Source organism: Ovis canadensis, chromosome 2 (genome assembly GCF_042477335.2).
Source record: "Ovis canadensis isolate MfBH-ARS-UI-01 breed Bighorn chromosome 2, ARS-UI_OviCan_v2, whole genome shotgun sequence".
Taxonomy (NCBI): Eukaryota; Metazoa; Chordata; class Mammalia; order Artiodactyla; family Bovidae; genus Ovis; species Ovis canadensis.
Window position 1 is genome coordinate 254,342,311 of NC_091246.1, and position 27,628 is coordinate 254,369,938.

General features: G+C 59.9%; 1 protein-coding gene and 1 long non-coding RNA gene across 11 annotated transcripts in view; one reads left to right on the forward strand and one right to left on the reverse strand.

Moving 5' to 3' along the window:
• ARHGEF10L (Rho guanine nucleotide exchange factor 10 like) overlaps positions 1–27,628 on the reverse strand; it is a 161,873-nt gene that overhangs the window by 86,264 nt on the left and 47,981 nt on the right. For all 10 annotated transcript variants that reach the window (XM_069575144.1, XM_069575146.1, XM_069575140.1 and 7 more), the window contains exons 2-6: positions 27,036–27,111; positions 18,748–18,933; positions 18,033–18,072; positions 4,949–5,040; positions 3,214–3,297 (exon numbers count right to left, since the gene is read on the reverse strand). In XM_069575144.1, coding sequence (XP_069431245.1) covers positions 3,214–3,297; positions 4,949–5,040; positions 18,033–18,072; positions 18,748–18,933; positions 27,036–27,069 — 436 coding nt within the window. In that variant the 5' untranslated portion in view covers positions 27,070–27,111. The remainder of the gene's footprint in view (positions 1–3,213; positions 3,298–4,948; positions 5,041–18,032; positions 18,073–18,747; positions 18,934–27,035; positions 27,112–27,628) is intronic.
• LOC138433088 (uncharacterized) lies at positions 7,751–11,161 on the forward strand. Its single transcript, XR_011254140.1, has 2 exons — positions 7,751–8,328; positions 8,771–11,161. It is a non-coding gene; the product is annotated as an uncharacterized lncRNA (long non-coding RNA).

Sequence of the window (27,628 nt, forward strand, 5' to 3'; positions counted from 1 at the left end):
CCTGACTCATGGGGGCTCTGGGTGGGCTTGAGTGTCTCCGCACTGACCCCAAGCCTCCACCTCCCCCACACAGGGCAGCTGGGGGTGAGGGCTCTGGAGAGACTCTCAGCCAAAGAGCAGAACAGACACACCGGGCTAGGCTGGAGACTCTGGTCCCAGGATCAGGAGGGAGCACAGAGCTATTTTTTCGGCAAAAGATAATAGTGCCCAATGTCTCCAGGGAGTCTAGCGGCTGGAGACCAGGCTGTGGCCTTTCCTGGGGTGACTGTCCCGTTACTGCAGCAGAAGCTCCACGACCCAGGAGCCAAGGGGCAGAGCTCGGTTCCTGGGGCGGCCCGGAGCAGGAACCACGAGGCACCCACCTGCCCTCCTTCTGGCCCTGGCCACCTACAACTACATGCCAGGTCCTCCCAGTGGCCCTTGGGGCCGGGAACTACCACCTCTTTCTATCAGACAAATGAGATCAATGGAGCCCCAAGTCAGGCAGTGAGCGGGAAGGGGGCTCCACCCACCCACCACGCTGCCTTCCACAGAGGCCACGCTCACGATCCCCAGGCTCACTGAGAAACACTATCTCCAGTGGAGACACAGTCACCAAGTCTCTGAGTCTTCAGGGGCCTCACAGAGGTCTGCTTCCCCACCTCCAGCCCCAGCCGGTGCCTCGGGCTTCACTAACGCTCAAGATCACGGCCTCCGTTTCAAAGCACTTACCGCCACCCGCTCAGGGCTCCACACCAACCCCCTTGTGGTATCCTCACGACAACCCCAGGAGGAAGCTAGTACTGCCCAGTTCTACAGATGCATCGAATGGGGCCCGAGAGGTTAGGCAGAAGTTCTGTGGTGCCACCCTTCCCGAAGCCCTACAAGGTCAAGAGGATATTCTGATTTCATGTGAAGAAGCCGACGCCCAAAGCACAGAACCCTGCGCCCAAATCAATGGCAGCACTAAGAACCCAGGGCTGCGTGTCCCCTGGCCTGTGTGGTCCGCACCCCAGTGGACACCCTCCCCGTGGAGGGCCCACTGAGCCCACAGGCCACACAGGTCAGTGCTGGGCCTCGGCAGGTATGACGCCCACAGTAAGAGCATTGCTTGTGGGGTGCACCTGCTGAGGGCCGGCCACAGCCTTGAGGGAGAGCGGGTGTCCCAGGGCAGGGACCCCAGTCCTGAGTTTGCAGGCTTGGAGCTGGCTCTAGGCCACCTGCTCCTGCCCATCTCAGAGTAAATTGCAGGACTTGCCATATCCCCACACAGGGGTGCCCAGCAGACTGTGACCAAGTAATGGCTGGCTTGATTGGATTCAGGAGGGAGAACAGCCCAAAGGGGGCCAAATAGTGGCCTCAGGCCACTCAGCTCTCCCAGCTCTGGGACCTTCCTATAGCCATCCTTTCCCACTCTTCCAGATCCGAGAGAGCTACAAGCAGGAAAGGGTTCCGGGCTCCTCCAGGGATGAGCTTGCTAAGTGGATGCGTGGGTCACAGGCCCAGCCTCCCGGGTGCTGGGACGGGCGTCGGGAGTGTGCCTCCGGGGACCCTAGGCCTTGTCCTGTTGCCTCTGTGGCTCTCCTGCTGGACCATACGCTGCCCCAGCAAGGTTACGGTTGCCCCATCAGACTAGGAGCTCCTCGAATGCAGGGGCTTGAGACGGGGAGCCGCTGAAGACAGGCAGAATCATGTCGTAGAAAAAGCAGGACCAAACAGATGTCTACTCGAATTCTGGCTCTGTGATCTGGGGCTGGTGGCTTAACCCTCTCTGATGTGACTGTCAACTGGAGCCACAGGCCCTACCCAACCAATCTCTCAGGGTGATTGAAGAGGGGGAGCAACTGTGCTTCATCTGTCACAAAACGCCATCCAAATCCTCTGGAGTGAAGGCACAGACACTGGACTTGGAGTCCGAATGCCCCAGGCTCAAATCCCAGCCCTGCCTCCGTCACTCCCTCCACTGGAGAACAGGAAGTGATGCCCTAAGTCAGGGGGCTTGCCAGGCGGTGCAGCGGCAAAGAATCCACCTGCCAGTGAAGGAGATGCAAGAGCTGTGGGTTCGAGCCCTGAGTCAGGAAGATCCCCTGGAGTAAGAAAGAGCAACTCCCTCCAGTATTCCTGGCTGGAAAATTCACAGACAGAGGAGCTGGCGGCTTACAATCCATAAGGTCTCAAAGAGTGACTGAGCACGCACGCAGGCACACACAGACACACACGGCCTAAGTCAAAGTTTCAGACCAAATTACATGAGATAAACCATGAAGAGCCGGCGGCGTGTTCGAGCAAAGACGCTCTCATGGTGAATGGATGTTAAACACCCCTCCTCCCTGGATAGTCCTCCCTCGAGCCGGATGAGCATGCAGGCCTGTGCCAGCAGGACTCACCCTCCTCTGCCCTGCGCACCCTGTGGCCACAATCTCCCTGCCTTCCCAGCCCACCAGGGGCCTGTCTCCAGAGCAGGGCCCAGGCTTTCCCAGGCCTTCCCTGCTGCATTCAGCTTTAACAATCTGTCATTTCCAATAGACCTGGGATGTCTGAACTATTAAGCCATATTCAGGAGGAATGGAGGCCCGGAGAAGTGAATGACTTGCCTGGGGATCCACAGAACCCAGTGGCTCAAAGAATCTGCCTGTAATGCTGGAAATATGGCAGGAGCCACGGGTTCGATCCTTGGGTCTGGAAAATCCCCCGGAGAAGGAAGGGCAACCCATTCCAGTGGAAAATCTGTCCTAGAAAATCTGGACAAAAGAGCCTGACGGCTACAGTCTATAAGGGTTGCAAAAGAGTCGGACACGACTTAGGAAAGAATCGGACACAGTCGGGTATCCACAGCCCAGCAACCCCCGGCCAGAGAAGCCCGAACTCCGCCCCTTGAAGCCCCAATATTACCCTGGAAGCTCTATACCGCCCCATGGAGCCCTAACCCCGCCCCCTTGGCCCTAACCCCTCCTCTTGAAGTCATAACCCCGCCCCCTGAGGCCCTAGCTCCGCCCACGCAGCCCCAACCCCGTCCATGAAGCCCTAGCCCCGTCCATGCAGCCCTAGCCCCGCCCCAGGCCGGCCAGCCCGCAGCCGTCTCCCACTTTCCCGGTTTGACTGCAGCAGCTTTTAAAAACAGGGAGGAGGGGCCGTGCGCCGGGTGGGGCCGGGGAGGAAGTGGAAGAGGAGACCCTCGCCAGGCCCCGCCTCCCCGCTCCGTCCCCGACTCTGTCCAGAGAGAAGAGGCTTTACCCGGCTGCTGGGAGTCCAGGTTCTCGCAGGGGACGTCGTCGTAAATCACATCTTCTTCCAGGGCGGGGAAAGTAAACCGCTCGACTGCGAGAGAAGGACAGGGAGGGAGCACGAATGAGGTTGTGGCGCCCGGCGGGAGGCGGCCGCCAGACTGACATCAGGACTGCACCAGCCGGCAGCTCGCTCCGCCTGCCCGCGTCCCCGCGGCCCGGACGGGCCAGCAGCCTGCAGCCCGGCCCCTGGGGAGCCCCCGCCGGCCACTGCTCTCGGAAGACTGGGACAGCTGCCTCTTCCCGCCCCCAGGCCTCCAAGGAGCCCTCCCAGAGGCCGCGGAAGCCCCGCCTGCTTCAGCAGGCCTGCGCACCTGGCTGATGGCACCTGCAGAGAGCCTTAAGCAGACCCAGCCCCGGGCCGGCCCCGGAAGCCTCTTCAGCCGCCCAGGCCCCCAGGACTGCCCCAAAGGAGTCACCTGGTACCCAGCGGTGGGGGAGGGCAAGGCAGCCACCCTGAATACACGGGATGGCAGGGAGCAGGGGATGATGGGATTTGGAGAGTGGGGTTAAGGACAGTCCCCCAAAACTCAGCCAGTGGGGTCCTGACTGGTTAAAAAAAAATCAGCAAATGAGCATGCTATTCCCCTAACACTTTGCTGGGTAGACTATGAGCAGGGCAGAGCACACACCCTGCCCATGTTAGCAGCTCCCGAAACAGAATATTTACAGAGGTCTTGCCCCCTAAAATTGTGTGCCCAGTCTCTGCCCTCTTTAGGGACATGCAGCCCTGCAGAGACAGGCTTTGGAAAACCAGCCCCCACCCCTGCGGGGAGCCTGTCCTCACCCCGCAGGCCTTCCAGGGACAGAGGGCCAGATGGACTCTGAAGTTCCTCCCTCTGTGTTGCCTCCTGTGGTCGCAGGGCCCCCAAAGCCCTGTAGGACCCTCACCGCCCCCTCCCCACCAACACAGATTCTGCCTCCCAAGTGGCCCTCAGACCTGCCCACCTCTCTCCAGGTCCCTAGCTCCAGATGTCACCTGCCTCCCTGGGACAGCCTCCAGCCCACTACCTTCTCCCAGAGTATCAGTGATGCGGCTGAAATGCAGACGTGGCCACATGGCTGTCTCCCTGACACCTTCAGGAAGCAGGGCCTCCAAGGCCTTCCCCACGCACCCTGGGAGGACCTGGGGAGATGGCAGCCTCACCGGGCCCTGCTCACCCCCAGCCTCTCCCCTCCACCACACCATGGCTCACTGCTCCCCCGGTGCCAGGCTTCCCCTTGCCCTCGACCTGGACACTCTGGCCCTGGCGCCTGCTTCTCTGCACTCTGCCTCAGGCCTCGTGGGCTCTCTCAGCTCCCACCCTCCTCCTGGCACCTGCCCTCTGCACAGTAAGCGCCCACCCATGTGTCTGGTACTGCTATCAGAGGGACCCCCTCGTCTTGGGCACTGGGGAACACCCGCTGCCCAGATCGACCTGCAGGAGCTTGTGGGGGAGGGGGACAGATGGACAGCTGGGTGTGTGATCTACTCTGGGAACGTGGTTCCAGGGTGGCAAAAGGGGCGAGTCTCATGGGTGGGCAGTGGCCCGTCTCCCTCAGCTGCCACCAAGGCCACGTAGCGAGGACAGCCCCTCAGGGAGCGTGAGCCCACATCAGCTCCCTCGGCCTAGAGAAGGGGGCCTCTCCTGGCACCAGCCTCCTGGGGCTGAGACCTGGGGGGCAGGGTGGGGAGAGGCACTTACTGCGACGGGAACTCTTCCGCCTCCAGCTGAAGCGCTGGGCCTCGGAGAAAGCTGCGTCCATGGCGTCCCCATTGCTCACGGCGGCTGGCCTCCTGCGGGCCGAGAAACAGGGCCGTGAGCCAGGAGGGCGGGACAGCTGGCTCCTCGAAGCCTCGGGCAGCTCCTCACCAGGTGACAGGGCCACTCACCCCCAAGGCCGGGAGTCAGAAAGGCTGGGGAGGCCAGGGCTGGGTCGGACACGGACAAGCCCCTTCCCCTCCTGGCGTCCTCACCTTTAGAAGGCATTGCAAAGCTGACTGCTGCTTTACAAGAGCATAAAGGTCAAATGTATTCACGGTGATAACTGACAAAGGATCAGATGTGCTCCTGGCCAGGGTGCCCTGACTCTCCTCATCCAGGGCAGACCCAGGGAGAATCTCCCTGTCCCCAGTCTCCACATACAAAACGGAGGCTATGACTGGGGGTGGGGATGCATCTGAATGACAAGGACCTGCAAAGTTTCAAAAGACTGCACACAGAGAGCGGGGCTTCATCCCCACACACGCTTGAGCATGGGCTGGACCAGAGATGCGCTTCCTGGAGCAAAGAAGCCAAGGGAACGCAGTGGGGAAGAGCGGAGTCCAGCGTGAGCGAGTGGTCAGCTGAGCACCCCCAGGGACACCGCACAGGCCTCGCGTCCCCGGAGATGACACGACAGGGTGCTCAGCCCGCGGGGCTCGGCCCCCAGCCCATGACCCCAGGCGAATCGTGAGAAAAACACCAAACAAACCCCGGCTGGGGGCATCTCTGTAAAACACCTGCCCCTTATGCCTCAACTCTCTCAAGATCGTGAAAAACAAAAGTGTCACAGAGCAGAGCAGGGTGAACGGCGGCGGAAGGCCGCGTGAGCCCTGGTGGTCCTGGGACAGACAAGCGGCGCGGGCAGAGGGACGGGTGAGGCTCCGGTGCAGCCACAAGTCCGGGCAGGGGTGAGGGGCCGCCGCCGGTTTCTTGGTTCTGACGTGTAGCCCGTGGTCGTGGGGGACGTCAGCCATGGGGGAGGCGGGGGAGGGGGTATCTGCAGCTCTGCCTGCTTCGCAGCGTCTCCGCAAACCTGAAACCACCCCAAGGTGGACAGGGTTTGCCTGGGTTGTTTAAAAGCCCAAGCTCAGGGGGCTTCCCTGGTGGCTCAGTGGATTAAGCACCCACCGTCCAGTGCAGGGCACACAGGTTCGATCCTTGGTCGGGGAACTAAGATCCCTCATGCCGAGGAGCCACTAAGCCCACAGGCCACCACCACCAAGCCCACCCACCCCAACTAGAGAGAGACCTGTGCCACAAAAAACAGCCTGTGGGCCACAGTTAGGACCTGACACAGCCAAAAGTAAATAAGATATTTTATAATAATAAAATAAAGCCCATGCTCAAAAAAAAAAAAGCCACATCTGCCACCCAGAAGGTAGGAGTAGGAGGGGGAGGGGAGGAGGGGGAGAGGCGGGAGGGGGAGGGGGAGGGGGAGAGGTGGGAGGGGGAGGGGGAGAGGCGGGAGGGGGAGGGGGAGAGGCAGGTGTGGAACCCCTCCCGCTGGCCGCCCTTGGCCTCGTCTTCCCAGTGACTCTCGGCAGATCCTGGCATCCTTCCTGCTCTGCAGGGGTCGGCAGAGGAGCCTGCCCAGGAGCACAGGGCCCCTGAGTGGCAGAGCCGGACGGTGGCGCCAGCTTGCTGGGTCTCGAAGCTGGGCCCTCAGGACTGCGTCTCAGGTGACAGTGCAGACGGCTGTGACGACGGAACATGCCGCGTCTCTGCTGGCCAGGGAGCCACTCGTGGCTGCGGAGCACGTGGAAAGCGACTTGTGGAACTCGTGTGGCGAGGGAGCTTAACTGTTCGTTTATTTCACTTTAGTTAACTTTAAGTGGCCACATGTGGCTAGCGGCCCTCGAGCAGGACGGCACGGGCCTAAGCTCCGGCACTATGGGAGAAGCATCTCAACTCCAGTTTTGCTGCCAGAAGTGAGCAGTAGCCCGGGGGGTGAGGGGCACGTGTCAGCCCTGGGGTAACGCTTTCTGTCAGCAGGAAGTCAAGGCCAAGATGGACCAGGGCTGGTCTGGAGGGAGCCACCTGAGCCCTGGTCCCTAACAGCCGTCCTGAGTCACCGCCTTCTTAACCTGGAGACGGCCTCACAGCGCTGCGTCCAGCCACTCGGATAAGCTCAGACGGAACCAAACCACTCCAGCTGAACCCAACACGAGAGTTTGGCCTGAGAGTTTGTTTTGACAGAAAGACTCACGGACTTGGAGAACGAACTTACGTGTGAGCGGGTCCCTTCACTGCTCACCCGAAACTATGGCAGCATCGTTAACGGGCTCTACCCCGACGCAGAATAAGAAGTTTAAAAAACAGTTTGTGCTGAGTGGTAACCATGACGACGAGCGACCTGGAAGCTCACGCTAGGCGCTGCTTGCTGTGCATCACCGATGGCTGCACCTCTCGTTTCGCAGGAATGCATGTGAGGCAGGCAGCGTGGTCCTCACTCTAAGGTGGGAAACTGAGCCTCTTGATGTCTTAATGGCTTCACGCGGCTCATCCGAGGGAGCTGGGACCTGCAGCCTGGGCTGTCCGCCCGCAGAGTCTGCGTTCTTCCCACCAGGCCTTCACCGACGGCGCAGCTTCACTGTCACGAGGCCACTGAGTCTGCTTGACTACTCTCCCACCCATTGTTTCAGAAAGAGAGAAAGAGCACTCAGCGTAGATAGAGTCAGAGACACAAGTTCAAGTCTTCGTCCTGGAGAAATCGTAACACCCAGCACCAAGGCGTCTCCACTACAGGACACAGAGAAGGCCCTGGGTAATTTCCAAAGGTGACGTCGAGAACGGATGTGGGCATTTGTGGGTGAAGGCAGACAGCTTTAGAATGGATCTGGAAATATTTTATGACATACTAAAAGCCACGGTGGGGTTGGAAATATGAGCCTCTGTTTTGCACATTACCAAAACACAGTGAACTTATTTTTTCATCTCGTTTCATTTTAAGTAATTTAAATAGCTACATGTGATTAGTAGCCCCTGAACAGGACAGCGTAGGTCTGAGCACTGGCTCGACTGGAGATGCTGGTCTGGACTCGGGCTTCTGTTGAGCAGCTGCCAAGCCACCAGTCCTGGCTTCCTGGGTGGAGAAGCGGGGCTCTGACAGTCACCTTCACACCCACCCTGACTGTCCCAGGGAAGCAGAGAGACCAGGAGCCCCTAAGGAGGGAAGAGGTCGGTGCCCGTGGCTGGACAGGCCTTCCCAGGCTTGGCTACACACCACCCCCCTGCCCTGCACGCTGGAGTATCTCCTCTGCACCCAGGGCTCTGCAGAATGCCTGAGGACAAGTGCGTGTCCTACTGCGACCGTCTCACAGGTGAGAAAAGTGAGGTTCAGAATAGGCAGTTAGCTTGCCCCAGATCACCTGACCAGCAAGCGCCAGAGCTGCCATTTACCTGCAAAGTCTTGTCCTGGACCCCAGCTCTGCTGCCCCCACACCAGGCGGGGGGAGGGAAGACACTCCCCCCCAGGCGAGGGAAGCAAGTGGGCATGGCAGGAGATGAGGCGGGGGGCCTCCACCTGCCCTGGCCCTTCTGGCTGCCTGCCACGGCCATGCCCCACCCACCCTGCGCCCACCCAGGGCCACCCTTCCCCGCTGCTGCCTGGCAGGAAAATCTAATTCTCCCTGCGGGCAAACACTGCTCCTGGGGCCTCCCCAAAGGTTTCAGATAATGAAAGAGCCATAAAGAAGCAATAAGAGGCCAATTATCTCGCCCTTATCTGAGCTTCCTGCACGTCTAATGCCTCTCGGCTTGCAGGTGCAGAAAGGCCAGCTACTAAGATGACACCGTCTTACAAGGTGAGGCCACTGTCACCTGCAGGCCAAGGAGAGGAGCCAAGTCCACAGAGAGGAACCGAGGAGGAGGGCTGGGCAGAAAGGAGGAGGCGGGACGGGTAAGAGCCGTCTCCCAGGCCCCTGATGGTGGTGTTCAGACTTAGGAGGATACCGCGGAGCTCAAGGCACCTTCTGAGCCCACCTCCTCTCTCTCCGGGGACAAGCCCAGGATGAGGGGAGTGAGTGTCCTGTGACAGCAGGGACCTGCTTTGTCCTGGCCACCCCGTTCCGTCAGCCCCTTCGCTCAGGGGACACTCAGTGATGACGGATGCCCCTGCCCCCCCAGCCTATTTTATGCATTTATTTATTATTTTTAAAATCTATCTGGCTGCACCAGGTCTTAATTGGGGCACCGGGCATTGAAGATCTTTAGTTGTGGCATGGGGCTCTAGTTCCCTGACCAGGGATGGAACCCAGGCCCCCTGCATTAACCAGGCTTACCCACTGGACCACAGGAAAGTCCCTCCCAGCCTATTTCAAAGGCAGGAAGCCCCACTCCGAGAATGGCAGTGACCCCAGCCTCCCTGTTGGTGGACCCAGTTGCTCAGCAGATTCCCAGGGTCCCTTCCCAGAGGCTACACAGAGTGAGTTGTCAGGGAGAAGACCCCCAAGATCAGTACGATCTGAGGATCCTGGCTGGCTGGGCACACACACACACACAAACACACACACACTATTCCTGATGCCTTTTTCTCTCCAGGCCAGAATACTGGAGTGGGGAGCCTTTCCCTTCTCCAGGGGATCTTTCCAACCCAGGGATCGAACCCAGGTCTCCCACATTGTGGGCAGATTCTTTACTAGCTGAGCCGCAAGGGAAGCCCAGGAATACTGGAGTGGGGAGCCTTTCCCTTCTCCAGGGGATCTTCCCGACACAGGCATCAAACTGCAGTCTCCTGCACTGCAGGCAGATTCTTTACCAACTGAGCTATCAGGGAAGCCCTTTTCAGGACAAGGTATGAAAAATATGAAAAAGGAAAGAATTCCACCCTTGGGGATTGAAACGACCAGAATAACATGAGCCTTGTAAGGCCTCGAGCAAACCCAGTCTGCAGCGAACGGCAGGGAGGGCTGGGGCGGCGGGGCTTGCCAGACACCCGACTCCCAGCATCACCCCCTGGAGAAACGCCCCTCCAGCAGCACCACTCCCACGGTCCCGAAATCCAAGAGACACAGAAGAAAGGCAAACCCAGCTGGCCCGGGTGAAGCCTGCTGCCAGATGTCAGCCCGGGCCATTTTCTCGTCCGTGTAGCACATTAAAGCCAGGAGGCCCCTGGAAATCACCTGGGCAGAAGGCTCCTAGAGCGCTCACTGCAGTCCCCTGGGAAGCTCCTCTGAGATGCAGACTCGGGGCCCCGCCTCCGAGATTCTGTCCTGTTGGTCCAGAGGGGCCCAGGGATCCGTATATTTAAAGCTCCCTGCTGCTCCGATGTGCCGACAAGGTTGAGAACTGGGGAATTACAGACTTAAGGGGGAAGAGACACACGTTCCAGAGCCATCAGCCCTGGATAAGACTGCAGCTCCGCCGCATGGCTGCAGACCAGGACAGTGGCTTCATGTCCCGGAGCTGCCGCGCGAGACGGTGAACAGCTGCTTCCTGCCGTGAGGGTTGAGTGATAACACACGTCCAGCCCTTAGCCCCAGTCTGCGCCTCGGTTTCCACATCTGTGAAATGGGGCGGCAGTACTCCCTTTTAGGGTTCCAAGAAGAAGAAGGTGAAGAAGGCCTGTAAAACTTCAGCAGAGGATCCGGCGAGGACCAGCCCCCACACCCAGCACACCGCTGCCCTCTCCCCACCCCGCCTCCACCCCCTCCGGTCACGGGGCCCCGCCTCCACCCCCGCCGGTCACGGGGCCCCTGCGTGCGCTCATCTCTTCACACTGCAGCCCGGCCACCCCTCACGTACGGAAGGGTCCTGGGCCCCTCTGTCCCGTGCCACCCCCCCCCATGATCACACATCCACTTACGGAATGAGCAGAGCGGCGCAGAACCCCCAGGGAAGTCGGAGGAGGGGCCCCCGACGTGGTGTCTATAAGACAGCCCTCACTGGGGGTGAGCACCAAGACCCCCGGGGAACCTCCTCAACACTCAACCCTGGTCTCTCTGCGCAGACCCAGCCTCTGCCCAAGGGGGCACCCACACCCTCCCTGACGTCCACTCTGAGATCACACCCTGGAGAGACAGAGCTCCCCTAGCAAGCCAAGCGCCTTGTGGGGTGCTAAAGACAGCTCCCCGTGGGAAAACGCTCACCCTCTGTAATTAGATCAAAAGGTGAGCCGGGAACCAGCACGCGCAATAAAACCGTGGGCCCATAAAACGTGTGTGTGCGTGCGTGTGTGTGTGTGTGCGTGTGTGTGCGTGTGCGTGTGCGTGTGTGCGCGCGCTTTATAGACAAAGCAAAGAAGCTGAGCAGGAACACAGTGGCAGCATTCAGGGTTGCTCTTAGTGTGCCATTTTCTGTACTTCTCAACTTTTCTATAATAAATATGCACGACTATCACCAAAAACAGAGATTAACAGAAAGAAAGGGAGAGGGCAATCATCCCAGGGAACACTGGATGTTGGCCGGCGCAGGGTCCCTCGGTGGCCTGGAGCCGCCCCGGACACACCCGCACCCTTCGGAGACACTGAGTGAGGTGAGCAGCTCGCTGACAGCGTCTGGTCCTCACGTCTCATCCAGCCTCCACTTCACAGGGACCACACGGAAGCTTAGGCAGATCAGACATGACCGGGTCGCGGGATGTGGAGGGTGGGTGGGATCAAAACCCGATCCCTGCGGGAGCGAAGAGCTCCACGCTGGAAGGGTCTGGAAGCTGAAGGGGTGCCACCCAGGCTCTGCCTCCTCCCGGCTCCGTGACCTCAGGCTGATGATGTGTGTTCTCTGCGCCTATAAAACGGGGACGACAGAGCCCCCACCAGAGTGTCTTTAGGATTAATGGAGGGGGGCGAGTCTCTTAGAACAGGGCCTGGTGAGTAATACGTGCAGAAGACGTGCAGGCCATTATTACGCGGCTCCAGAGGTGATAAATGCACCCAGGCACCGCCCATCAGCCCCCAGGGGGCAGCCCTATCCGCCTTAGTCACCACAGTGCCTGGCACGCGGCAGGCACTCAGTACAGAGATGCAGGCTGGAGGGGTGGAGGACAGAGCTGAAGAGCTGACTTGGGTGGGCAGGGGGCTCCAGAGGAGGAACAGACAGAGCCCCTGCCCGCCCCCCACCCCCTGGCTGTGAACCCAACGCCACCACCAGCCGCTCGAGCTCCTCGGAGCCGTGCAGGCGCCTCTCTGGGGCTGCACAAGGGGACCCACGATCAGCCCCTCCTCCCAGGGCTGCTGCGCTGGTCTCCTACTGCGGCCGTGACAAATGACCGCAAACTTAGCGACTTCACACAACACCGATGCATTATCTTGCTGCCGCAGAGGTCAGGCGCCCACAGAGCGTTTCACTGGCAGAAGCAAGGTGCTGGCGGGGCCGGCTCCTTGGGGGCTTCTAGGGGGAATCTGCTCCCTGTCTCCTTCTGGCCTCTGGAGCAGCCCAGCCTCGTGGCCTCTCCTCGCCTTCAAAGCCAAGGCGCAGCATCTTTCGATCCCTCTCTGACCCTGCCCCGCCCCCCCCACGGGAATCCTCGTGATCCCGCTGGGCCCACCCAGGTGATGCCAGCCCGTGGGCAACACCATCCATCTTGTCTGGATAAGCCAGGAAGGGGCAGGACAGGGCCCCTGGGAGCCACTAAGAGTCCCTGTAGCCAGGCCGGAGCCAACAGGAAATGCCAAGGCCACGGGGGGCCGTGGGGATGGCAGTGAAACCCGGCAAGAAAAGCAAACAAATCCAGAGGGCTCGGGGGTGAGAGGCAGCCTGCATCCAGGAAAACAGGAAGCCAGCAACCCCTGAGTTCACAGGGTTCAAAGTGCACCAGAAAGGCCGACCCCACAAGCTCCACTACGGATGGCTCTGCAGTCAGACGGCTCCAGCCCCGCTACTGACCAGCGACATCTCGGGCAAACTGCTTCCGTGCTCTAAGCCTCAGCTCTGATCTGCAAAATGGGCACAAGGAGTGGCCCCACTGCCTGGGGCTGCGCCACCGGGAGGTGAGATGGCGCACGGCAGACACGCAGCTCAGAGCGCTCTGGGAGGCAGCTGACGCCACGGCACCGGCCGGGCCGGCGCCTCCGCTGGAGGCCTGCCTTCCCGCTGGCCCGTCCTCGCCCCGCTGGTTCAGAGATTCTGCCTCCGCAGTTCGGTCTCCTTTTCACAGACATTGAGAATCGCCCTGCAGACCCTACCTGCCCCTCTGCCCATCGGAACCTTCGTTCATTCCACGGGGATGCCTTCAGCCCCGGCCCTGGACTGGCTCCGCGCCAAGCCGTGAGGACCAAGCAGCAAGCAAAATACCTCCACCCCTACTGCGAAGCCACCGTGCAGGAGAGACCCCACCCTCGACCATCACAGGACCCCGTGTGGGCCAGAGGGGAGGGGCTGCCCGACTGCGTCCGTCTCAAGGGAAGGGCCCCGCACAGAAGCACACAGGCAGAGTCGAGGCCACTCTGCCTGGCTTCCCAGATGGGGTCTATGCGTCATTCCAGTGACAGCTTAAAACTACTCTCCCAAGAGCTCAGAGAGGTCAAGTCAGCTCTCACAGGAAGCAGAGTTCTTAACCCCCAGTAAACACACACAGAAGGGGGTTGTCCATGTAGAGCCGGCCACATCCCCCGGCAAGAACCAAGGTCTGGGGTCCTGAGCGAGGACCCGGAGTCGCCAGTGCGCCCTTGCGGGCAGCGTGATGGTCGAACACTGGCCTCTGCTCGGAGAAGCCCCAGTGAGTGGACGGGCACAATCCATCTGCAGCCCAGGTCTGTCTGACTCCCGGGGGGCAGAGCCCAGCTCTCCCCACGTGTGAATGGGTGACAAGCTGGCCACTTCCGAGAGAGGGGAGACGCAAATGGGACTGGGCCTTGAGCTTGGCGCCGGGTACGCAGTGAACACCGTCACCACCGTCACTACCGTCGTCATCAGCTGCTGCTGCCGCTCCGCTGCCATCTGCCAGCACGGCCCGCTGTGCAGAGAGAAGGCGGCCGCAGCCCGCCGGGCACTGTGAAGGGTGGACGCAGTCAGCCATCTCACCCCTGGACTGGGGCGGGGACCACCCTGAAATCGCCCCAGGGGCCTTGGCACAGCACAGCGGCATCAATGCCCTCAACTCTGCTTCCCCGTCAGCCTGGCCGCCTCCAGCAGGCAACACCCCCCCTCCAGGTGAAGGGACCGGGAAGTCCTCGGGCCTCAAGGCCAGAGATGGACCCAGCGGCCCTGCCCAGGTCACCGGACGCCCCCCGGCGGCCCCAGGCATCCACGTAACACAGGCCCAGCCCGCCCAGCTGTGATCCTCTGTAGGACGGTCAAGGAGATGGATCAGACCCAGGGCTGCTGACTCCTCAGAGGCAGACCCCTGTGAGTTTCCCTAACATCACATTCAGACCAGGACCCAGAAGCAGCAAATACGTCTGGAGCAGCCAACACGCGCCAGGAGGATACAGCACCGAATAAGCGCTGATTTACGTGCACCTCACAGAATTATCCCCGTGTTACCGATCTATCATCCCCGTTTCACTGATTAAGAAAGAACTTTCAGAAAGCAACTTTCCCAGTGACACGCAGCTGGCGAGTAACAGGTGAGACTTGAGGCCAGCTCCATGAGGCTCAGAACCAAGCTCCCGGGCCCTGGAACCCCGGATTCCAGGCCTCACTTCACGCTCGGAGCTCCCGCCTGGGATGCGGAAGGTGAGGCGTGGCCCCGCCTGCCTCCCTCCCTCACCTTGAGGCAGCAGCCCGGCCGGATGGGGGCAGTGACTCTAACGGGCTCAGGAGTCAGGCAGCCCCGCGTCTCCAGAGGGCAGGCAGGCAGCCAGGCAGAGCCCAAGGCCATTTCCAAGCCTCGGGGCAGGGACCGTGGAGGAAACGCAGTGAAAAGAGGTGAAATGTCCTCCGCTCAGGAGTTTGTTTTTTTTCAAAGCAATGTTTGCTTAGTGACTAGGTTGGGGTACATTTTTTTAAAAAAGGAAGAAAATCAAGAATTTTTTCCCCTTTCTCTCGGATAACAAAGAGAAGGAAAGCAATCTGGACTGGCTCTTCTCCCAGAGGAGACCAGAGTGGAAATTCACCGTCCCAAGAAGGAGCTGGAACTTCAGTAAATGGAGACCAGGAAGGGAGGGAGGGAAGCTGGGAGCAGCACAGAGACTCTGGAGGAGGAGGCTCCCTGGGTGCCTGGGGGCAGGCCCGCCCCTCGGTCTCTGAATCTGCAGAGAAGGGGCTGGACTGGAAGTCTCAGGACTCCCAGTGACGTCAACATTCCGCGGGGGACCGTGAGTGTTTGCCCCAGTGAGGGATCTCAAAGCGATGCTTCCTCACATGCATGCTAAGTCCCCTTACTTGTGTCTGGCTCTTTGTTACCCGATGGACTGTGGCCTGCCAGGCCCCTGTCCATGGGATTCTCCTGCAGGAACACTGGAGTGGGTTGCCATGCCCTCCTCCAGGGGTCTTCCCGACCAGGGGGTGGAACCTGTGTCTCTTACGTCTCCTGCGCGGGCAGGCGGGGTCTCTAACCACCGGCGCCACCACAGCCGTTGGCGCTGCAGGCCCAGCCAGGAGTCAGCGGCATGGGGCACAGGGCCTCTGCGCCCCGGCCCATGGCATTGGGAACATCCAGGCTGGTCGGGAGCAGGGCAGGAGCAAACACGGTGTGGCTATTGAGTGCTTCCCCCTATCAGCCTCTTATTCCTCAGGATGCCATTCCCACCTTTCAGAGGCAGAAACTGGGGCTCGGAGACCTTCACAGGCAGCGCAGAGCCACCCGGCTGGTGAAGCGCTCAGGGAGGATTGGAAGCTCTGGGAGCTGGTGCTCACGGGGGCTAGGCAGACTCCAGGAGCAGGTGGAGGGCGGGTGGTGGGTAAAGCGGAGGCTGGGCTCCTGCCCAGAACCCGGTGACCTGCTGGACCATCTCGACAGAGCACTGCACCAGCTCTGGGGCCGCTGCGACCAGGCCCCTGGGTGGGGCCAGCGCTGGCCAGACACCCGCTCTGGCCACCGTCACCAAGCCTCCGGGACACACTGAGGAGGTGGGCAAGGCCGGGCCGGGCTGCCGAGTCCTGACCCAGAGACTAGGGAATGAGGGTGGCTGGAGAAAAGCCGTGTCCTGACCCAGAGACCAGGGAATGAGGGTGGCCGGAGAAAAGCCAAGAGCCAGCCCCCTGGGAGGGGAGCCCTGGCTGGCTGCCCACACCGCTTTTCTCTCTCTCTTTCACACACACACACCACACACCACACACACCACACACACACACACACACACACACACACACGTACGTGCCCGCTCAGCGGCTTCCTTGTATACACAGACCCCTCCCCTCTCTCCACCGGTGAATTCACGCTCCCTTCCCCAGCGCCTCCCCATCAGCACCCCGTCTCCTGTGTCCCACCTGGGCGCGTCTGTATCCCTGCCCAGATGGAGTTTCCAGGTGGCTGCACACCTGGCTCACCCTGGAGGGACACAACCCCTGGGAGGTCACCCAGGAAGGGACTGCCAGGCCAGTGCGGAAGCACTGATTCATTTCAGGTCTCCAATCAGGGAGGAGCGCCTGGCCCCTACTTCTGGACGTAATTAGTCACGTAGGGGCAGGCCCAGCAGAAACCCTCCCGGGGCCACCCACTCCAACAGGCAGATGAGCACAAACGAGCTGCCCTAGGCTTGAATTTTTATCCAGAACTGCCTCGGCTCCAGGGGCTCCCGGCCACAGCCTGCACCTCCAGGTTGGCAACACCTGCCTGAGGGTCAGCTCCCCAGGTTCAGCTCACTCCCAGAAAACAAAAGGAGGCTCAGATCGTGCCCACCTCCCAATCCAAGCAACCAGGATTTAAACTCAAGGTCCCAGATGCCGGGGCCATCAACCACTGAGGCTTTCCTTAGAAGTATGACCACTCAGTCATGTCCCACCCTTTGTGACCCCATGGACTGTAGACCCCATGGATTGTAGCCCACTAGGCTCCTCTGTGCATGGGATTCTCCAGGCAAGAATACTGGAGAGGGTTGCCATTCCCTTCTCCAGGGAGTCTGCCTGACCCCGGGATTGAACGCAGGTCTCCCGCATTTCAGGCAGATTCTTTACCATCTGAGCTGCCAGGGGAAACGACTCTCTAAAGCCCCAGGCCCCCAAAGTCTGGTAGTGAGCAGCTGTGACCAGAGCTCGTAGAGGCCTTGGGCTGCATGGCCCCCAACCCCCAAAGGCACCATCCAACTTGCCCAGACCACAGGCGAAACGGTGGTAAAACTGCCTCGACTGGGTGCCTGCAGTGTCTCCGGCTGTCTGACCCAGCAGGTCTTCATTCTTCTGTGGAGGCGGCAATGGCCCACTTTACAGATGAGAAAACCAAGGCCTGGAAGACTGAGACTGACGCCAGGACTGTGGCCAGCGCTGGGCCCAGAGGATGATGTAACACCCAGACTTCTAGCCATCGGGCTGCCCTGCCTCAGGCAGGCTCCCAGGCGGAGAGGGGCAGAGTCCCCGATGACAGTCACAGGAAAGCGAGCAGAATACACAGCGACGGCAAAGACCACGCCAGCGGGCCTGTTAATTCCCAGCTACAGCCCAGTGGAAGGGACACTTCACTGCTTCCATCTTGCTTACCAACAGTGTGACTCTGGGGGCTTCCCTGGTGGCTCAGATGGTAAAGAATCTGCCTGCAGCGCAGGGGACCCGGGTTCAATCCCTGGGTCGGGAAAAATCCCCTGGAGAAGGGAATGGCACCCCACTCCAGAATTCGTGCCTCAAGAATCCCCAAGGACAGAGGAGGCTGGCAGGCTGCGGTCCACGGGGGTCCCAAAAAACTGGACACAATTGAGTGACTGACGCACACAACCTGACTTTGGAGTGTTTCTGTGACTCCTTCCAGCCACACAGCTGGCAAAGGACAAAGCCAGGGTGTGGAGCAAGACCTGCTTTCTATTCCACAGGCTTGTGGGGAAAATAAAGGAAAAAGTAACACGTTTCAGGACTGACCTCTCCCCTCTGGCCCAGTAGGTCCTTAGCCAAGAACTGCCCTGAGCCCCCGTGGCTCCAGCTCCACCCCTTCTCACACCTCCCACCCAGTCTCTCCCCGTTTCCCAGCCGCCAAAGCAAAGGAAGGAGGCTCACTTACTGTGTCTGAGGCCGTGCGGGCTCTGGCTTGGGCTCTAGGTCTGCGGGAGGTGAACAGGAGCATCCATGAGGCCGGCGGCCCAAGGGACTCCGCACACCCCACCCCCTCCCCAGCCTCCCCCAGCCCCACACTGTCATTAAGCTCCCCTGCCTGTCCTGCCGGACCCCACCCTGTGGCCACGGCCCACATTCTACCAGAACTGGTCCCCCGGCCAGCTCTTGCCTGCCCCCACCCTCAGCTCCCCAAGGAGCCCCTTGCCCCCAAGCCTGCAGGAAGTTCCTGCTGGTTTAGTCCCCAGTCCCTCCTGAGGACAGAGGCTGGTTTCACACGGGTCTTATCGGGGCCTTCCCGCCCACAGGGCTCTGGGAGAGGCTGCTCCGGCTGGGGTGACTCCCTGGAAGGAGCTGCAGGGAGGGGGAGCTTGGGAGAAACAAGCCCTGGGCAGTAACTGTCCCCGAAGCACGACCAACGGCAAGTCGCTTCCATTTTCGCCATGCAAGAGCGCACCAGATGCTGCAGGCATGCTAGGAATCTCCAGGGCCCAAGGGAGGCGACGGGACGCAGCTTCCGCCCAGCGGTCTCTCTTTGGTCCCCGCGTCCTGGGGACAGCACGAGGCGGCATCACGGGGAGCTGGAAGCCTCCAGGCGGCCCTGAGCCCCCTGGAGTCCTGCAGACCCTGAGCCGTGAAGACATCAGGCTCCCAGAGCACCTTACCGGCGACGGGGGCGGAGTCCAAGTGGGTCAGGGGTGTGTCTGCCTCTGTCTCCTGCGCTGCGCCTGGGACAGCCGGGCCAGCATTGGTGTCCTCGTCATCCTCGCTGTCGTCAAATTCAAAGGCCTCGCCAGGGTCCTCTTCCGCCTCGGGGGAGGGGCCTGGGCCTCCGGGAAGCAGTCGATCTCCTGGAAGGAAGGAGGAGTTAGCCCGTGGCAGGGTCTCTGCGTTTGTGTTTGGTCCAGAGAGACGGCTGCAAGTGGGGAGCAGCTGGGGTCCAAGTGAGGGCAGGTCCCAGGGACGAGATCAAACCCACGTGAGGGCAAGGGGCTCTCCTGTCTCCTGAGCGGCCTGGGGTTGGGTTGGGACTCTAAACAGATGGGCAGTCGGCGGAGGGCAGGGACAAGCTTCCGAGGTGAGTGCATCTGGGCTCGAATACAAGGGAGCCTTTGACTTTCTTGCTTTCCATTTCCTTATTTTGTAAGCAAGCGGGAGTTTATAAATGCATCTGCCTGAGGCGGGGGGTCAGGCACACACCTTTGGGTGTGTTTCCACATGTGCGTTTCCATCTGTGCATTTTGCATACGTGCAAATGAGCACAGCCAGGCTTGCTGGGCACCCTGAGCTGTGTTTTGCGTGCACAGGGCAGGGAGCAGCTGTCTGGAAGTGTCTGGAGCCTGAAGACAGCCAGTTTGGGGTACCAGGGCACAGACCAGCTGCGGCGGGGCTGAGGGCCGCGCTCCCAGCCTGGAGGGCTTCCCGGCCTCAGAGCCTGCTTCTCCCTCCTGGGAGACACCCTTCGGGGCCAGGTCTGCCTCGTCGTCCCTCAAAGCTCAACTCAGGCAGGGACGGCCCCCTGCCCACATCCACTCTCTGTCTTTGCCTCCTGGTTTCTTCATCTGCTCCTGCAACATGTGTGACGATTGGTTCTGCCCCCTTGAAGGGGACAGGTCCCGGCCTGGGGCATGTAGATGAACGTCACCAGCCAGGTCGGTAAACAGAGGGTGCGGCAGCCATCAGGGCATCAGATGCGCGGCACCGGATGGCGCACCCTGGGGGGATTCGGGGGAGAGAGCAGGACGCAGCTGCAGAGAGCTGGAGCGCACCCCAAAGAAGTGATGTCGACAAGCCCAGCCTCCTGCATCTCTCACACACTGAAAAGTGCTGAATTCATCAGCCTGAGGGGCCTGGTTTTCCTGAACAGAGATCTTCGGAGGGTCTCACGCCCTGGTCTTTGCTGCGAACACTCCCATGCATCCTGGCTCCTCACTGTCCTCTGCAGATCCTCAGAGCTGCCTGAGAGCGTCCTGCAGGGCTCCAGTCCTCAGCAAGTCCTCCAAGTAAAACACAGTTCTCAGTTTTTAAGTTGTGCATTTTTTCTTAGTCAACAAGTAGAATTTGGGGCTCCCCAGGTGGCTCAGACGGTGAAGAATCTGCCCAAAGTGTGGGAGACCCAGGTTTGATCCCTGGGTCGGGAAGATCCCTGGAAGAAGGAAATGGCAACCCACTCCAGTATTCCTGCCTGGGAAATCCGTGGACAGAGAAGCCTGGCGGGCCACAGTCCATGGAGTCACAAAGAGCCTGACACGACTGAGCAACTAACAGAGATAACTCAGAAACTTTCACTAAACGGGTGAAGAAATGGGCTCTCCATCCTCAAGGGCATCGCAAGCCCTCGCCTTCCTACCCGTTTCATCTGGCCGAGGCCTCCCAGTCTTCTTCCTTGGAAGACTTCTTTCCTGGAATCTGACACCAAACAGAACCTCAAGTGTTCATTTAGCCCATCTCCCTGGCTCGTGCAAACCTCAGACACGACTTAGGGACTGAACAAGCTACCTTGTCCAAACGCACTCTAAAACCCAAGGACAGAGCGACTGGGTTAAGTCTAAAGCTGATCACCCCTGGGCTGCCCTGAGCAGCCCGCTCACAACCCGTCACACAGTTCAGGGCATGAGGTTTGGGCCCGCCGGGTCCTGTCCGAGTGCCTTTCACCTCTCTGAACCTTCGTCTCTTCCCCTGTAAGGCAGAGGATGAAAGGGCACCTACCTGATAAAGCTGCCGTGAATGTGACCCAAGATGTAGGTCAGGGTTTCTCAGCCCAGGCTGCGAGGTCTCTGTGTTGGGGCTGCTACAAGAGGTGTACCAGCCTTTCTGGCCTCTGCCCTCCAGCTGTGACAACCAAAAGTGTCTGCAGACATTGCCAGCCAAATGTCCCCTGGGGGACGAAACTGCCCCCAGTGGAGAAGCGCTGGAGCATACGCGGCTCTCGGCACACTGCCCCAGCTCTCGGCACACTGCCCCTTACGTGTTACACAATGACACCTATTGTACTTTCTGGCCCCTCCCAGCCCGAGATCCCTGAGGACAGGGCTGTCCCTAGATGCCTCGATAAGCAAGTGGGGGGGAGGTGGATGGAGCAGAGAGGCAAGTGGACAGAACAGCGGATGGACAGATGGGCGTATCTGATTCTGGGAGTCTCTCTGACCAGAAAAACCCAAAAATCCACAGTGACTTGGGGGGGGGGGGGTTCCAGAGCACAGTGTTTCAGGTGCAAGTGTATGAAATTCAAGAAGCCCCCTCGGGGACTTCCCTGGCGGTCCAGAGGCTAAGACTTTGCCTTCCAATGTAGGAGGTGTGGGTTCAATGCCTGCTCAGGGAGCTAATATGCTACATGCCCTGTGACCAAAGCGCGGTAGGGGGGGACATTAAAATGTAGGAGCAATATTGTAACAAATTCAATAAAAACATTTCGAAAAATGGTCCACATCAAAAGAAATCTTAAAGAAGAAAAAGCAGCAGCCCCTTCCTCCGCTGTGTGAGCACAGTAGAAAGCTGGGGCTCACCCCGCCTCCCTGACTCCCGGGGGTGATGACCAAAACAAGACCAAGGAGGCGGGGATGCAGCCCCTGCTCCTGGGAGCTGGGGGGACCCTAAGGCCCAGGCCGTCGGGGTGGACTCCTCTGGGCGGTGACGTGGCCAGGGGCACGAGCTCCTCCCCCAGCGGTGGACAAGCAGACACTCAGGGCCTGCGATGAGCCCACGTGACTCTTGCCGAAGCCTCCCAACCACCCCCGCTTTACACGAGGCCACAGAGATTTCTCGAGGTGAGGCGAAGCACCCAGTCACCAGCTGAAAGCGGGGAGCCAGGTTTGAACCCTGGTCTGCCTTGCTTCCCACTCTCCGCTCAGCCCAGTGGCCTCCTGGAAGTCTCTCCTGAGCCCCTGCACTCTTGGCCCCGTGATGCTGAATTCAGGAGGAGATCCAGAGGCCAGATTAGTGACCTTCAAACGGTTTTCAACCCACTGGTAGGTCATAAAATCAATTAGGGAGCTTTTTGCTTTATGAACTGCTTACTGAAGATCTTTTTTAAAATTTTATAACACTAATTCCCTAGTGGCTATCGGTAAAGAATCCGCCTGCGACGCGGGAGACCCGCCTGAGCACAAGAGACCTGAGTCCGATCCCTGGGTTGGAAAGATCCCTGCAGAAGGAAACGACAAACCTACTCCAGGACTCTTGCCCGGAGGACTGCACTCAGAGGAGCCTGGCGGGCTGCAGCCCATCGCGTAGCAAGAGTCAGACCTGACCTGACGGCTCAGCCACCACCACGCTATTAATAAACTCACACATGGTTTTACTTTGGAGGCTGCTGTCGACCCTTCTGTTCTGGATTTATGCACTCAGCACACACATACATACAGTCTGTAGCACAGACCCTCCCAACACTCACCCCTGCTCACTCCCCTGCAGCCGTGTGGCCCTCCTTGCTGGGCCACGCCAGCGGCCGCTCTGCTACTGCCTCGGGACCTTTGTACCTCAGTCCTGGGGTCCAGGCTGCCCTTGCCCCAGGGAGCGTCTCCCGCCCTCGGGGGCCTCCAGATCTGTTTACCACCTGTCACCTCCCACCAAGGCTTCCGGGGAACCAGAACTGCCCACGGTGACAGCTAGGGCTCCTGAGGCGCCTTGCCTGCTTTCCTTCTCTCTGCGGCCCTTATCAGCATGTGGCATGTTCTTTCCCCATCTTTCTGTCTGTCTCCTCTACTAGAGCGCACGCCTCCTGAGGGCGGGTGTTTCAGTCACTGTGTACTCCCAGAATCTGGTACTGTGCCCAGCACATGACAGGCACGGAATAAGGACTTGGTGAACGCACACGTACGCTCCTATCAGCAGGTCTGTGGGCTGCGATTATAAACGATTTAAAAAATACTGGAATATGGCTTCCCAGTGGCTTAGTGACGAAGAACCTGCCTGCCAGTGCAGGAGACAGGGGTTCAGTCTCTGGTGCGGGAGGATCCCACATGCCGTGGAGCTACTGAGCCCGTGCTCGGGAGCCCGGGGGCCCCAGTCACTGAGCCCTTGCACGGCCACTGCTGACGTGCTGCTGGGCGCCCTGCAGCCGGCACTCCACGACCCGGGAAGCCACCGCTGCAAGGAGCCCGGACACCCAGGTGGTCCCGTGGCTGAGAGTCCGCCTACCGACGTGGGGGCCAGGGGCTCGACCGCTGGCCTGGGAAGATGCCACAGAGCAACGAAGCCTCTGCACCTGCAGCTGCTGAAGCTCGACGGGGCCTGTGCTCCGCAAGGAGAGAGGCCGCTGCGGGGAGGAGCCTGTGCCTGCAGCTAGAGGAGAGCCCGCACAGCCGGGAAGACCAGCATAAGCGTGAATACGGAATAAATAGAATTTTAAAGAGAGAGAGAAGCCCACAGGCCAGAACTTGGGAGTGGCCTCGGCTCGCCTCAACTAGAGGAAAGCCCGCACAGCAAGGAGGACCAGCACAGCCGTAAAGAAAGAAAATAAAACAAAATTAAAAACTGAGATGCCCACACACCAAAACTTGGGAGTGGCCTCAGCTCGCCTTAACTAACTAGAGGAAAGCCCGCACAGCCAGGAACATCCAGCAGAGCCAAAAACAAATAAATACAGAAAGTTATTTTTAAAAATACTGGAATAAGTGACCACGAAGTCCCTGCCCACGACTATTTCTGGGCTACCAGAGTCAGACCTGTCCCGACCAAGGAGGCTTCAGGGCCCACGGTCCTGCCCACTTGAGTCCACTGGGCGGACGGTGGGAAGGATTCCCTTTGCACGCAGCCTGCATCCCTGCAGTGACTAGCCTGGGTTCAGACCCCAGCTCCCCTATATACTGGCTGCTGGGTGCGAGTCGGCTATCTCACCCTCAGGCTGCAGTTTCCCGGTCGTCTAATGCGAACAGCAAGAGTAACTGCCCGACAGAGCACTGGGAGGAGGGATGCACCGGCCCGCACTAGGGCAGCCCAGAAGCCCGGGGCTCGCAGGCTGAGCGCGAGCGCCTCTCACGACCCGGCTCTGCTCATCAGCACTGTCGTGACGTTACCCCTGTCGCTGTGTTCACTCACTCAGTCGCGCTTGAGTCTGTGCGACCCTCTGGACTGTAGGCCTCCACTCTCCCCTGCCATGGGATTCTCCAGGCAAGAGTACTAGAGTGAGTTGCCATTGCTCCTCCAGGGAATCTGCCCAACCCAGGGATCAAACCCGCATCTCCTGCGTCTCCTGCATTGCAGGCGGCCTCTTTACTCACTGAGCCGTCGGGGAAGCCCCAGTCATCATCGTGATGACTGTCATTATTGCTTTGAGTCATATAGCCCAGGCCCTGACCCCAGGTGGGATGGAGGCCGCCTCCCTATCCACAGACCAGGCCCAGCCCCAGGCGGCCCAGCCCCCGGCTGTGTCCAGGGACTTAGGTCACTTTTCTGTTTTCTCTCTTTGTTGTTGTTGTGGTTGAGTTGCTAAGTCGTGTCTGACTTTGTGTGACCGTACGGACTATGGCCCCCCAGGCTCCTCTGTCCAAGGGATTCTCCGGGCAAGAATACTGGAGTGGGTTGCCATGCCCTCCTCCAGGGGATCTTCCCCCCGCAGAGGCCGAAGCAGCATCTCCTGGGCCTCCTGCATTGGCAGGCGAGTTCTTTACCAAGCCAGCCGAGTGCAAACAGCAGGACTTCCCTCGTGGCCCAGCGGTCAGGGAGCCAAGCTCCCACACGCTGCAGAGCAGCCAAGCCTGTGCGCCACGCGGCCGAGCCAGTCGCCACAACGACAGAGTCCACGTGTCACAACCGAAGCTCCTGCCTGAAGGACAGAGAGGCGGCGCGCCGCAACAAGACCCGATGCAGCCAAGTAAACACTAAATCTAAAAAAAATGCAAATATTTCAGCCCAGCGATCGTTCAGTTCAGCTCAGGTCAGCTCAGGCGCTCAGTCGTGTCCGACTCTCTGCGACCCCATGGACTGCAGCACACCAGGCATCCCTGTCCATCACCAACTCCCGGAGTTCACTCAGACTCACGTCCATCGAGTCGGTGATGCCATCCAGCCATCTCATCCTCTGTCGTCCCCTTCTCCTCCTGCCTTCAATATTTCCCAATATCAGGGTCTTTTCTAGTGAGTCAGTTCTTCGCATCAGATGGCCAAAGTATTGGAGTTTCAGCTTCAGCATCAGTCCTTACAATGAATATTTAGGACTGAGTTCCTTTAGGATGGACTGGTCAGACCATATAGATTGTACAATATCCAGTGAACTGTTCCCAGGAGCCCCTGGGCCAGAAGATTGAAACAAAAGTGAGACACAGTCCCTCAATGTCAAGGAGTTCACTGCAGGGCGAGGCAGGCAGGTCTGACCAGAGGAAAACATAAAACCCCGAAGACTGAGTCAGTTCTAAAGAGAGGAGAGGCTTGAGCCCACCAGGGCCTGGGGCACAGCCCTGGCACCAGGCTGCCCCTGTACGGGGCCCGAGAGGGTGAGCAAGGGCCTGACAGGCTCAGGCTGGGGGGCGGCCGGGGCCACAGCAGGAGCAGAGAGCAACAGTAAGTGGCCCAGTCCGGGCGGAGACGCAACTGAGGACGACGGGGTAAGAACACGGCTGCAAGGGGCGGGGGGGTAAATTTATTTGGGAAGACGGTGCCAAGCACTCAGAGATTCGGAAAGAGTGGCCAAGAGCCTGCTTCAACCAGATGTCAGCCTGTAACATCAGATACACCCACCAAACGCTTGCTTAATGAAACTGAGTTGATTTCATCATAAGGTAATTCTGCTCTCAGTTTGCACGCCTGGCCCCTCGGTGTGGAGGAGAAAGGGTGCAGGCTGCTGATGACAGGGAGCGGGGACATCCTGGAACCATGAATCAGGAAATGCCCTTTCCCCCAGACTCTGTTCCCAGGATCCTGAGACCCAGGCAACCAGCCGTGGCGCCTTATCAGAAGGAAAGTCAGACAGCCCATCATCCCTGGGTGACTGAGAGCTGAACTGCGCTCTCCCCACCCAGACAGACAGACGGCAGGACTGGGCAGAGCCACACACACCTGTGATGTTCCTGGACATTCCCCTTCCCCGCAGAGCCAACCCCAGTGAGCCCCCAGCGAGTCCAGGGGGCTGGGACCCAGGAAGCCAGCCCACGCTATGGAGGAGGCGGGCCCACCATGCTGGTCCCCTACCCTGCGGAGAAGGACACGGAGGTTCAAGGGGGAAGAGATTCCTCCTGGGCTCGGCCCCGGGGTTCAGAGCGGGGCACGGGCAGCCGGTCCTGCCAACGCCCCAGTGATGACATTTCCCAGGCAGTGAGCCATTGATTAGCACACACTGGAGCCCCACCTATACCTAAACCCTGCAATCACGGGAGAGGCTGTCGTTATTAACACCACGCTTGTGGGCGATGAGACAGCCAGAGAGACACCAAGCCACTGGGCTGGTTGGACTCGAGAAGCAGCCCTTGCTCGTTACCATTCTGCCGTCGGCCGTCCCCCAGGAAGAACAAGAGGTCGGGAGGCTGGGCCCAGTGGGACAGAAGGCCTCGAGCCCAGCTCCTCCGGGGCCCAGATCTACCAGCACCATCCATGCCCCCAGTGTCAGGATCGCCATGTAAAAATACAGGACATCAAACTGAATTTCTATGAAACGTTTTTTTTCAGCATAAGTATGTATTTTTCCTTTTTGTTTGCCGACTCTGGCCACCCCACCACGACCAGACGGCCCGGCTTGGGAACCTCAGCAGATGGAGGTGGATGGGCAGCACCCCAGCCCCTACCTCCTACTCGCAGTTCTTAGTTTTACCCCCACGACGCCAGTCCCAGGTTCTGCCCATCTCCCCAGGGGCCCTCAGGTGGACAGGCGAAGAGTCTCCAGCCCCTGCCCAGAGCCCACTTCCTATCATTTCCCTGTTGCAGAGGCCACTGGCCCAAGGCATCCAGCTAACCGCCTGTGGGGCCAGATCCGCACCCAGGGTCAGAGGCCCTGGGTGGACGCCGGGCAAGAGGACCGTACCTGCGGCAGCCTGCGGAGGACGGGAGGAAGCCATCAGACGGGGCCCAGCTCAGACCAGCACTGTCCAGCCGCTCGCCTGTGAAAAGAAGGCCAGGAATCTGATTAGAGGGCGTTCAAGGCCAAAGTTCCAGCCACAGAGAGGGGTCACCGGCTCGCGACCGACGGGTGCACGCCAGCCGGCCGCTCTCAGCCCATTTCCCAGCAGCTTCGGGAGCCCAGGACGGCGCAAGCATGGTGAATCATTAACCCACAGAGAGACCAGCAGCTGCAGGACGGCCACCCACCACCCGGCCCAGGCCTCCCTGTGCCCAGCCCACGCCGCCAAGCTGGGCTCGCAGGTGGCCCCTCTGGCCGGCAGGGGAGCTCCAGCCTCGGATGCCAGGATCGTGCTCAGCCCCCGCGTTCCAGAACCGGATCAGCCTGAAGGGTCACGGGCGTGGGCCGGACGCTTCCTGCACCTGGCTGCCCGGTCACCACGGGTGCCCCAGAGCCACCCCCGCCCCACGGGCCCCACCGAAGGCCGTCCACTCTCTCTCTCTCTCGTCTCCCCCTGCGCCGCCCCCGAGCTTGGCCGGTGGGCACGTGGGTGTGAG